Here is a 13,203-nt window from a genome sequence, read left to right as displayed (position 1 = left end):
TGGGGAGAAGTTCCCTGCTTGGATTCAACATTTGCCCACTCATTCTTTACATGATCAAAGGCTTCTTGCTCAGCTTGCTAGAAAACTTTTAGAGTTGCATTGCCTGGTTACCTATGAAATGCCACTGAAGGACTCTCTGGAGTTTTGGAGTGCATTGTGATGGGTGTAGCATGGGGCCGAAACCAATCAGAGGACAATGTTTCCTACACACACACTGCAGTTGCTAGAAACAAACAGATGGTGGCTATCACCATCAAGACACCAGGGAGTTTCACCACCACCAAGATTATGAAACGGGTTCTAGGAATGAAAAAGAGATCAGATCAGCAATTTCAGCTCTGCCATACCACTGAAGCTATTAAAATGTCTAGAAAAATGTTGTAGTGCATAAAAATACTCCTAGAAAAATCATCAGTGGCCGAATACATAATATGCATGCAGAAGTTCCAAAGTTCAATCTTTGATGTCTCCAGGTAGCCCTAAGAAAAGAATCCTGCTTCTATGGTTGCTGTCGGGTTATGTTGACAATGCTGGTGGACTATTCATATATGGCAGCTTAAGTATTAGTGAGTTCTTTCATTCTACATACACCTGTAGAATGAGGCCCCTCAGCATCAGACTCAGAGACCATAAAATCAATTGCCTTTTTCCCAGGTTTAGGGGACTTCATAGCAATGGTTGTTGGGAAATCTGCTTAATTTGATGTCTCCATAGGGGCTGAAAAGGAACCACTGAACCCCTGAAACATAAGAACAGTTCCGTATGACAATATTAAGGCCATGATAATTAACAAATTTCAGTTTTGTCACTGCTCGTAAAGGATCTTTCCCCATCTCTGATCTCTGAGAGGGGTAATCACAGGTTGCTTGCAGAAGAAATGCAATCAGGCCTTAGCCATGAGCTACATGCCAGCCTGCACTTGATGCTTCCTGTGGGAACATTTGAAGAAATGAGGTAAAAGTAAGAAGGGCTTATAGGCACTAAGGCCAAACTGAATTTATTTCATATTGGGCCTGAACTCCATTGTGTCCCTACCTGATCTGAGATGGGCTCAGAGATTTAAATGATATAAATTTACATTTTCAGTTCCTTTTTAATGAGAGTTGACAACAGCAGTATGTCATAGGACAGAAACCCTTACAGAGAATTAGGAATTAAATGCCTTTTATGTAGAATTAAGTTTCACTGATTCAAATATAACTTCTTTGTTGGAAGGCAAGCTATACTAGTATCTCAAGAACTATATACTTATGTTTCCACCCCAGCACTGACAACACCAGCAAGGTGAAATGCAGAATTTATATTAAAAAAAGAAACAAAAACAGAACTCTGACAAAGTATTTTAATTATTTTAACACCTGTTTAATAAGGCATTCTTATTACTTGTTTACATGTGTTTTGAGTCAGCATTTGAAAAATAAAAAAAATAAAATTAAGCAAACCTCAAACTAATAAGCAGTCTCTCCCTCCGAAGTTATACTTCTCTGTTTGCGGACACAGCATGCATCTCATATGTTGTGGCTCAAAATTACAGTAGAGCTGAAGTAATACAAAAAGGATAAACAAAATATGAAATAAATATATTTGTTATAAGCTAAGTTTGTCAATTATCTCAAAGGCTAAATGGGTAAGAAAAGTGCCATATGGATGCATACGTGGCAGTAATTCTAGATCAATCAATATTATGCTGAGTAAATTTTGTGTTTTCCCAACTGTCTTTGATCTGAGAAGTAATAGGTTGCTGGTGCTGACTTTCATCTCTGCAGGATCTTTGTAGCAAAACAAGAGCTTTCTTATCACTGTATTCTCTGCAGAGCAAGACATTTAGAAAGAATGATGGTTACCAAACTGGTAGACCGTGCTTACTTTACTACTTCGCCATTTGGGGACTGCTCAAAATAAATTTAGGAATGTAAAAGGTGAGACAACAACAACAAAAGACAGGAAATTTAGCAGCACAGCTTTAAACGTCTTTACCAGCCTTGACACTTTGCCTAGAAATTTCTGAAGTCAGAAATTAAGGATATTTTCTATTTATTAAAAAGTGCACATTGCAGGTTCTGTATGTTTGCTGAACATCAAACTGTGTAATCTGGAAATCACACGGCAGACTTGGCTAGCATCCCTACTTTCCATCAACATTCATGGACCTTCAGGCTTTATTTGGCCTATGTAGGCCAGAACTACTTGGATGTTTCTGAACCTTCCAAATAATAGAATTTAAATTATTTGATGTGAACAGCAGCTGGAGACTTTCATTGTATATCATCCAGTTTAACTAAGAAAAATATAATAGTTGTGGTATCCAACTTCTCTTCATCATTGTGTACAGCACATTTTGTACATTTTCCCAGCTCAAAAAAAAAAGAAAAAAGAAAAAAAAAGAATACATGATATAGGCTAGACGAATTGCATAGTGGCTCAATGATGACCGTACAGTGGCTCAGATCTTCGGCTAATGCAGTTCAGTGGACAGGAATACCTGGTTCACAATGAGAACACAGTACTCTATGCTGTGTTGTTTCAGGATAGCTTGTCATGTTGCTCAAATCTTGAACATTTTTAAAATCATAGTTGTTTTTCATTAACAAACTACCCAGAGAACCTATGGTCTATTCATGGGTTGTTCAGGATCGCTTGTCATGACAGATGCATCTTGGCAGGGCAACCCCATAGTGGGTTATTGAGAATGGTTGCAGAACTGTGTCTCCTGGTGCTGCCATCATCCTCCCTCATCCCTTCTTGTTACGAAAAGTGTCTAGGGCCCTTCTTGGCCAGGAAGGAGTTAACAACTGGCTTGGATGAAGGGCTGCTCAGCCCAGGTGGTGATTCAAGGAGAGCTAGGTGCCAAGGCTGCGGGAGGGCCAGATAGGGCTGGCAATGTGTAAACACCAGGTACTGTAAATGACACCCGTGGTCAAGGAATTTCACATTCCCTAAGAGAACTGAAGATTTGAGGGCTATAGGGCAAATGCTTCTCACCTGGAATATGTCAGGAGATGCCACCCCATTGGTTATCTGATGGATCTAAAAGGTATAAATGAGGGGAGCGTACAGCTCGGGGTTCTTTTTTGGAGAGGTTCCCTGTTGCTGCTGGAGGATGCTGTGCTATCTTGCCGAAGAGGATACATTAGGTAACATTTTTGCTTTGGTTTCAAGATGGCCAAACACCCCAGGAGAGTGTGGATTGTTTGTAATTCTGTATTATGCTGCTCTCCAATTCCCTATTCCTTCCTTTCCTGGTTGTGTGTGTTCTGCAGTGTTTAGACCCTCCGCCCCTATTTGCTAGCCTTTGAAATAGTTTTCCCCATTCCTTAGGCTGTCATGTGCTGAATCCAATGTCTGGCTCCAGGATTTGGGGTTCAGGAGTTCTGAGCGAAGGTGTACTTTCAGGAAGCCGCAGGGACGTAGGCACTCTGGAGCAGCTGAATGCTACACTTCTCAGTGCTATCCACCTTGTGCTCCTAAAATGCAGGAAAGATGGTCACCATGTGTGTCAGAACAAGTTCTCAAACTTAAAAAGGATACCAATATTCTTCTTGCACAAATGTGCACAAAGTCTGCTGCAATGAACGTTCAATAGTTTCCCCTCTGCTTTCTGTGCGCAAAAATAATAAAGAAATGTTTCTCAACCACTGACAAGGTGTGCTTAATCACTCTGAAGGTACTGTCAAAATGGAGATTGTGAGAGCTGGCTGTCAAGCTGTAATTTTTTAAAAAAAAGGAGGAGGAGAAAGAAGAAAAAAGCTATGAACCAAAATTGGTTTGTAATCAAGGTGGAGTAGACAGCAAACCAGTGCCAGTCACCTCCAAGTGCCCTTTGAACATTTGGGCAGGGCTGGCCCTGGTGGACACAGGCTCTGCAGAGTAGCAAGGGATTTTTGCTGAGCTTGAAAGCTACTTGTCTGCCAATTCCTGCTGCACAAGATGGAGCTGGTCACTCAGCTGCTTTGGAGAACCAAGAGAGTCATATGTATTTGCAAAGATGCTTTGGGTATTCCTGACCAGTTATAAATGTTAATCCTTGCCTAATAACACACACATTAAAAATGTGCACTGAATTTGGTGGTTTGGAGGAGGGCCATGCAGCCTATATACCATATGTTGCCAACCCCTGCTCTAGCAAGTAAGGTTTAATAGCTGCCTCAACCAAGGCGTGTCCCAGACCAAGGATAGTGAAAATTAGTAAGTTGGACGTAATTTGAAATGAATAAATACAATTGATGCATTGATACTCCAGTGCTATGGCTTATGAACTGTTTTTGCCTGATGGGGTTGAGTGCCCACTTCTCACACTGCTGCACATCTTTGAATGGGAATATGTGTATTCTGGCTTTGTCAAAGCAATGGCTGTTGGCTCTGTTAGTGATGCCTTGATATGGGCATTTCTTATGGAAATACGTGATCTGCTTTTCACTTATGGGTCCATTCTATGCATGGTTACAGCGGAACAGTGGTTTTTTCCTGTCTAAGCATGCATAGGATTGAGCCCTAAATGAGTTACATAGCATGGTGACTCCATGTCACACGCTCAATCTCCAGTCACAGCAAAAGGCCAGCTTCACAGCATCATACAATGAAGAGGTGTGCCTGGAAATCATCTGGAAACAGAGATGCATCATTCTTGGTGCGGTCATTTGATGGTATAAATGAATTTGGTAGACTCCTGCAAGCATTTGATCCTGTTCTGAATTAGTAAACCTTTGTATCTGTAGACCACATTGATGAGTTTGCGCTGGAATGAAAATGTATTCTTTTATCTCATCCAAAGGAAGCTCAGCATAATGATGATAGCATTATTTTAGTAGTTTCAGTAGTTGGTGATCAGCTCCTTATATTTAACTTCCGGCATGAATAACTGTACATAGTGTAATAATTAACATAGCTTTTTGCATGTGCCACCCTATGAAATTCAAGAGCGTAGTCGTAATGCTACTATCAAGAAAGAATAATTAGATACATGAAACTGAACAGGCAAGTCTATAAAATTTAATCCTTGAGATAAAAGTGTATACCAGCATATGTAATCAATGCACCATTTGTGGTTCTGCTACTTCATCACTGTTCTACACTGTGAGCCCTTCAACAAGACCCTTGTCCTGTGACATTATTAGTTTCTGGAACAGGTAACATTTCCAACAGCTGGAAAAGGTACGCAGAGCTTCCCTAGCAGTGAAACAGGCTAGATCAGTGGGCTCTGAAGATTTTCAGGAAGGGTGAGATAGGTGACAGTTAGAAATTCTTTAGCTATCAGGTTAAAGCAGATATTCAAATCTAGCAACTATGCCTTCTTTCCATTTTTTTCTCTAGTAGATACAGAGTCCCCAATTCAGATTTTACCCCCACCCCCATATCCACATTATTAGTGTCCTGATCTAGCTTGAACACTAATTCTAGAGTACAATAAAAACTAAAGACATAGTAGCGCACACAGATTTAAAGTAATGTGTGCACGTTACTTTGGCTTTGGCCAATACACTATCTGCTTTTACATCAGAATATAATGATCCATCTGGTTTATTCCAGTTCTCATTCCATGTCCTGAGGTTGTGAGAATGAGCTTGGCACTTGGCATGATCTCTAGCATACAAGTTTTTCTCTTTATCAATATTTTCTATCACTGTCAGTAGATATTTGATTTTAAAACATCAGCAAAACATTTTATTAATCAACTGAAAAATTAAACCAACTTTTTATTGATACATAATCCATTCTTTATGGATTACCTATGATCTGTTACAGCAAACCTTGGAATCTGCTTGGCTCACACAACTACTGAAGGCTGGCTTCCAACTACCCACTTGTTTAATACATTTTCAATTTCAATGGAGTGGGGGAGTGGCAAGTCTTGTCTTTGTTTAGCGTACAGTCTTGCATATATAATACGTGTGCATGCAGAGGCAAAACTCTTTAATCCTTCGTTTAGTTAATTATTTTGAGAGCAGCATTGTCTCTAAATCATACCATTTCAAGGTTCTTGCCGGCATACAAGAAGGCAGTAGTGGGCTCACACAAAACCTAGGACCACAGAAAGCTGTCTTATGCTGAATCAAGCCACAGGTCCACCTTGTCTAGTACTGTCACCACTCAATGCCAGTGGCTTTCTGAGGTTCCTGGCAGGAAGCTTCCATGCTGAAGATCAGACATGGAATCTTTGGCATCCAAAGCACACGCTCTGTCACTGAACAATAGTCCGTCAAGTTCACTTACTGCAGGTGAAAGGGGATAGAACTGTAGTCTTTAAGCATGGAGCAAGTCTGGGTTGGCAAGATACAACAGCCCACTGGGACTAATTAGCCCTGATAGGCTGTGCATCATGTGAACTAGTTTGTTCTCTGTGTGTATATGGCCAGGGAAGGGAATAGAGGAAATAAGGCTCTTTTGAGCTCTGTGATAATCCTCTATGTGAATGCACGGTACACTTGTTTCAAGTGGAATGGGCCCTAGATAAAATAATAACAATGATAGGAAGAAGAGCAGAAAGAAGAAGAGAAAGAAGATGCAGAAGACTAAAGACTATGGGCTGCTTTCACTGATTCTACATAAATATAACCAGTGACCAGAGCTTAGTATTTGCACAGCACTTTTTAAAACACATTTTTATCATCACCACAGTTCTACAAAAATAGCAACATGGGGTGCTTAATTAAGATTCATTTGTAAAAGTCTTGAGTGGCTGCTATGTTTGTACAGTGGCTCTTAAGCCTTGCCTCACACCCCCTTTTCATTTCATAGTCCAAAAAAGTGCAGTGACAACATGCTAGGCATGTGAGTGTTGCCCATTGAAGCAATTCCTTCGCATAGAGAGATGTTCACACAAAGACTGCACTAGCTAAACTGGAAAGACATGCAGACCTCCTGGTTCTGGTTCTGGTTCTGATCCAGGCCTGCAGAAACACTGAAGATGGCAACCTTTTTGGACAGAATAGCTTCCAGGAGAGGTATGGCCAGCACAAAGAACAAGAGTCTTGCCCAGAAGATTGATTGTAAGGAAGAGAATGACTCCCACAAGCTAAAGAGCTCTGTTAGATACTCAGTTTCCAGTGACAACAAAACACATAGTAAACAATGTCTTTCTTCCACACCTCCATCAGTCAATGAATTTCCCCATCTTGCTCTTTCATGCACACATGCAAATACCCATCACCTCTCTATAGGAAGGGAAGGGCATCTCAGTGAGCATCTAAATAGAACGTGGAGGCACACTAATGGACTGGGGGCAGGATGTTGCCCGCCTCAACCTATGTTCATTAGTAGAATAGTAGGGTCCCCTCCATTACTTTTGGGAGGCTCTGGCATGCTGTTTTCATACAATTTAAACACTTTATCACTGAATTAGTGATCCTTCCCTGGAATTGTACAACTTGGTAATGTGTCTAACACATAAATCATACTAAATTCCTACACTGCAGTCCAACGAATGACCTTAAAACCAAAGTTCAATCCTTTTGGAAACAAAGTGGGCATTACACTGGTCACAGAAAAGGCCACCCAAGAAACTTTTCCACCTGTTTTCACACCCTTCTGCCTTGGCAAAACAAGACTGCATGTTTCTTCCCACCCTTCCATTTGCTGAAGGGCTTATCTGTCATGGCCTCTCATTTCCTAACCCTTTCCACCTGACCCTTGATATATAAATAGTTCCAGTCCACCCATTATGGCAATCACACACAGACATAAATAAAATATAAATAAAACATTCTCCAACCAGCAAAGACAGGGGCAGCTACCAAAACCAACAGAAAACATGATGGCTGGTTCCTCTAAACAGATGGGGAAGGAAACGAAAATAATGCAGGTAGTCAAATAGCAAAAAGCAGTTATAAGCAGTGCCTTCAATTCTTATCTTTTACAAAAATATGAGGAATGGAATTCAGATACCCTGCTCTCACTTTTTGGGACACCTGAAGTGTGTTCCTAGAAAAGTTTTAGAAAGTGGCAGATACTAGAAGCCATAAAGCATACTATATAGAGGAAGCACTCTGAACTAATTAAGTCCTTTTAAGAGAAACTTTCAAAATGTAATATGAGTCCATAATGTACAGGATTGACATTTCACTGCAACTATTTTACTTACTTCCATATTATTTAGGCATTGTGAAATTGTTCTGAATACACCAAAAGCATGAATAGGTTACAGTGCTGAAAGGCTGGTTTCTCCCTTGTTTTTCCCCGTTTTCTTCATTTTATATAGTATACTTTTGAGAATTAGAACAGTTACTTGGAACTGAATTTCCTTTTTGGAAAAGCCCCAATAAAATGAGCACATCCGATATTATTCATCGAAGAATTTGTGGTGTGGTGTGGCTTGACATATCCTTTTGAAGAGATCCTGCTAGTCATACAACAAGCAGTAATGACATAAGACCACAAACACCTTTCCATGAATATATTACTTCTGAAGAAGAAAATACTTTATGAAATCATTTTGATTGTTATAATAATTTGTGAAAAAATATATGCTGAGTTACTACAAGGAAGCCTAACAGCTTATTAAATTTTGTTATATCATCCTTCCTTCTGATGCTGAACTTGGTGGTGCTATTCCTATCAGTTGGGCAGGAAAACAGGGCCACCTACAGACAAAGGATTAGTTTTTTCAAAAAGTTCAGGGGACATCCCAGATGTGACAGTTCTCCTTCTGAGATGATATAAACTCTGGGGAATTTGAACAAGCAAATTCCCTTCATTGCCCAGATGTTTTTCCTTTTTCTGCTTTAAAAATTTCCCTTTCTGAGACCTGAACAATGCTATAAGAATTCCAGGCCAACTGAAAACCTGATGGAGGGGATATGGCACATTTTGTTGAATTTTGTCACCACTTGTTATTTCTAATGCAAAATGTGCTTGTTCTCTGTCTTTCAGCCAGGTAACAAAATGAAGCTGCCCACAAACAAAGATGTTGCTGTATACTCAGTGCATTCTCCAGGGATGGAGAAAAAAACTATTTTGATGTTTTGCTTAAAATTTTCCCCCCAGCCTAATGATGAATGAACATGTTCGTCACCCTCCAAGAGGCATGGAAGGTTGAGAGTATCATCTGAAGATAAAAAGGAAACAGGTGGTGGGAAACTGGAATGACAGAATTCCTAGTAGTCATGTCAGCCTTTACTAACTACGTTAAACCGAAATCCTCATGGCCATTGCTAGGAACAATGGGTTTAACACATCTGGAAGACACCAGGTTAGCATGGGCTAGTTTATGGTATCCTGGTGGGAAAAATAAAGATGCTTAATCCCCTCCTTTCCATACAGTTCAGGATGCTATATGGTTTTAAGGAGTATGCTCATTTCAGAGCTAAATGAATAGGGAAAAGACTGGAGGCAAGTACTTCCTCTGATCATATTTTCTCTCCCCTTCAATAAGACTTAAGTCATCTATCTTAAAGCAACATGTGCTTTGGCCTACAATTGCCATGTTCATTTACCACTAATGAGAGCTTTGGCTGCTGTGCAATATAGAAATGAAATAAGTTAATAAATAAGTAAATATGCTGGCTTGGGCTTATGGCAGTTGTAATCCAAAATTTATGGATAACCAAGTAAGCTGTGAAGAGAACACATCAGCTTGAACATCAGCAGTTGAAGACAACTGTTTGATAGAACAACAGTATACGATTCAGGAAACTACACATCCAGAATTCAGCAGTTCCACATTTGTGAGCTGTGATGATGAGAAGAGGGACCTTCTCCATGTGTATGATTCCTGTGGGCCTCCAGCTTGCATTTGTTCTATTTTTCTTCTCTTTATTCTGTTTTTAAATTACTGGGGTCAAAAATTCCCCACCAGAGCCAAATACATTTGTGTTATAGGAAGATCAAGGACTGGCACTTGAATCTGTAGAGCATCAAACCCCCTTCTGGGGCTGTTTCACATGCTATGCTTTTCCTATTTAAGGAATAGTTTTCTATATTTGAAACAGGGTGAAGCAAGCTATCAGGTTACTATGTGCACCAACAGCACATGCATATATATTGTTGTGAACACACATTTATATAAGACTGTTTGCCCACTCATACTGATATTGCTTACAAATGTCACTCTAACACACTCCAAGCCACTGGAAACAGCAAACTGAGGCTACAAGGGACAATCCTGGATAGCCACATAAAATGATGCACAATTTATCTGTCTAGCTCCTTTAAATCAATGAGAATATCTCAGGGAAGAATAAGAGGATTGACAGTGAGAGTTAAGAAGGTAAGAACAATTTTCTTCCTAGCTAGATCAGAACAATTCACCCTTCCTTCTACCTCAAACTGATTTAACTTTCAGCTTAAAAGCCTTTGGCAAGTTCAGGGTTCAGAGATACAGCAACATTCCTAGGAAAAAACCAATTTAAGAATTTAAAGACTGTGTTCACTACAAAGTTAGGTGAAGTGTAGCCCTTTAGTATAAAGCTCTGGAAGAATAATTGTTATCAGTCAGTTGCAACAAAAATATCCTAAAGCCATGTGGCCTTACACAATCGAATTCTTTGCACATTTGCTTAGAAGTTTTGCTGTGATGTATTTCTAAGTAAGCATGCAAAAGAATTTCAACCTTACTCTCAAGCAGATGCTCCTAGGATTTCAGTCTCAGAGCCATAATATTTATGCCAGTTTGCATTTTCTGCAGGCTGCCTCTTTCCTCCTCGCAGATACACCATCACTTCCTGCCTCTGAAAAAGAAGGTTCTGGTTTAGGCGAGCTCAAGCCTCGCATTGTGCTGGTAACCCACGTGCCATTTCCATCCTAGAAATGGGCAAGCTCGCGTCTCCACCCTCCACCAGCCCTTTTTCATGCGCTTCCTCCCATCCCGAGTCAGAAGCCTTTTAGCCCAATCCGTAAGGAGGGACATCAAAGGGTGTCATCCTATGCACACTTACCTAGGAGCAAGCTCCATCGAACCTAGTGGGACTAACTTCCGAACAAACACGCATAGGATTTCAACGCACATCCGTTTAGGGGATCGCAACCTCATCATCCCAAGAGCTTCTCTCCCACTGGCCCGCCACAGCCCGATCCCGCAATCGAGCCCATCCTAACTTGCACCTCGGCTGCCCGCCCCACAGAATCCCAACCCGAAGTGAACCTACGAAAGCTTCTCTTCCCGAACAGGCCACGCCCCGTCCATGCCCGGGTCCCGATCCCCCCAGTCCGCCCCCCCGCGATGCCTGCAGCGCGGCGCAGCCTCCGGGGCCAATGAGAAGCGCCCTTCGCGCCAAGGGCGGCAGCCGCGCTCCGTCCCTTCGCGCAGTAATAGGCGAATAGGCAGAGGAGCCGGGCGGACGCGAGGATCGTAGGCGCGGGGAGGCGCGGAGCGAGGGGGCGGGCCTCCCCGGGCTGGCCCCACCTCCGCTCGCCGCTGTCGGTCCTGCAGCGCCGCTAGGCTGCCAGAGGGAAAGAGCCACCTGCTTCCGAGCAGTCGGGGCTGCAGAGCCGCTTCCTCTCTGCCGTCCGTCGCAGAGCTCAGCCCGCGCCTGCAACTTCTCTCGCTCCCGCCCCGCCGAGCTCGCCTGGAAAGTTGCTGGCGGCGCGTCGTAGCCCGTTTGAGGAAGAAGAGGAGGCCGCCGCCGCTCTGAGCGAGGGAGCGCCGGAGAGGTAGCAGCCCACGCCTTCGCCCTCTCGTCGCCTCCAGGAAGAACGGCGCCCAAAGTCGCCGTTCGCCCGGCGCTCCTGCGGGGAGGCGGGATGGAGACCCCCTCTGCCGCCGCCTCTTTCCGTCGCGACTTGCAGCCTCCGGCGCTGCCGATCCTCCTGGGCTTGCTGCTCTCTGCCCTTTGCCTGCGGCCAGGTGAGTGGCGAGCGAGCGAGCGAGCGACCTCCGAGGCGCTCCAGCAGTGCCCGGGCAGCTCCAAGCGCGCGAGGAAGCTGTCAAGAGCGGCGCGCCGTCGCCTTCGCCTCCCGCTTTCTCTTTCCCTTTCCCGACGGGCGGAACTTTAGAAAGGCGGCGGGGACGGTGGGGAGGAAGCGACCCTGCGGCGGAGGCAGCCGGCAGGTGGAGGGTCGCGGGCTGTCGCGCTCGGACGGGCTCCCGGCTGCCACCTTTGCGCTACAGGTTCTCTCGATGAGCTTTCTGTCCCGGCCCGATGGGAAGCTCATAGTCATAATGGCTTATTTGGTCAGTGTGTCTGTGACTGACGAAGCTCGATCACGTTATATGCGCGTGTGTGTTGAGTGTACGATCCCCAACCCACGCACGCCGCACCTTTCGCACTTAGGGCTGCAGCCTTGTATTGTTAAACTCGGTGGGACATCGGAGTAAATGTGGAAAGGATCGGTCTGCGCGGGCCCCTGCATGCTAGTCGGCGAGTGGATCGTTGTGAAGCAGTGTCTTTTTTTTTTTTTACGCACACTTTCTTTTTCAAGTCATTCCTTTCAGATATCATTTCTAAGTCTCTAATCGTACCCTTTATACACATACCTGGGATAGTCCCACGGTGGGATTTCCGACTCTTTCCCTGCGATTCATAAACCACTGACTCCGGTGCCTTTGGAGAGTAGCGGGACTGACCTGTTTTAAATGCAAATTATAGTACATGGAAAACAGTTATTAACGCTTTCGCTTCTCTTTTCTCCATTCCATCCTTTTTCCAGTCCCGGATATTGATATAAACAGCTCATTACATTTTCAGTACTGATCGGGGATTATTGCTCTCTTTCTTTTGGTTGCTTGGGTTTTATTGTGCAAGCAAACAAAATGAGCTTTCTGTCGTTGTCAGCTCGCGTTTAACTCCCAGAGGAATCCTGTAAGAGATGTTGAAGCATAGAAAAGCCTCTACCCCGGGTGGGTTTCTTCTGACTCCCTTCTGAAAGTTGCCTTTCTGGTTGGACTAGAGAGAAAGAGAGCAGGAAGAGGTGACCTCACCTGCATTTGTAAAGAAAGCTACAGAGCAAATGACAAGCGGGTCTTTTGTGTGTGGAGGGGTAGGGTGGGGGACAGGGCGGGAAGGAAACGAGCAGCAGAAGGTTAGCCACCAGTTAAAGGCAGATCTGGGAGTCGTCTCTGTTCTGAGTCTGAATTTCTGCTATTGATTCTTTAACCATCAGTGTAATCAGCCCTAGAGAAACCTGCCTTTGGATCCCTATTCTCTATTCTGTACCACAAATGGCTACATACGTTGGGGAGCCTTTCTTCTGTTTTGCCCAGGGAATAGTTCTGCATCAGCAGTTTGGGCAAGACCGTGTGTGTGTGTGTGTGTGTGTGTGTGTGTGTGTGTG

General features: G+C 43.3%; 1 protein-coding gene and 1 long non-coding RNA gene across 5 annotated transcripts in view; one reads left to right on the top strand and one right to left on the bottom strand.

The window, feature by feature from the left end:
• Positions 1–1,364: 1,364 nt before the first annotated feature.
• On the bottom strand, positions 1,365–11,057 carry LOC123029017. The gene is made up of 3 exons (XR_006415824.1): positions 10,869–11,057; positions 10,549–10,661; positions 1,365–3,464 (listed from the first exon to the last, which is right to left on the bottom strand). It is a non-coding gene; the product is annotated as an uncharacterized LOC123029017 (long non-coding RNA).
• A 333-nt stretch (positions 11,058–11,390) lies between these two features.
• The window catches only part of ALCAM (activated leukocyte cell adhesion molecule), a 143,478-nt gene continuing 141,665 nt past the window's right edge, over positions 11,391–13,203 (top strand). For all 4 annotated transcript variants that reach the window (XR_006415823.1, XM_044441457.1, XM_044441454.1 and 1 more), the window contains exon 1: positions 11,391–11,776. Coding sequence is in view for 3 of the 4 variants with exons in the window: in XM_044441457.1 (XP_044297392.1) it covers positions 11,674–11,776 (103 nt within the window). In the remaining variant the exon portion in view is untranslated. The remainder of the gene's footprint in view (positions 11,777–13,203) is intronic.

Source organism: Varanus komodoensis, unplaced genomic scaffold (genome assembly GCF_004798865.1).
Source record: "Varanus komodoensis strain SLA01 unplaced genomic scaffold, ASM479886v1 scaffold4, whole genome shotgun sequence".
NCBI classification, from domain to species: domain Eukaryota; kingdom Metazoa; phylum Chordata; class Lepidosauria; order Squamata; family Varanidae; genus Varanus; species Varanus komodoensis.
Note: the sequence above shows the minus strand (reverse complement) of the source record. Positions and strands in the feature narration are given on the sequence as shown.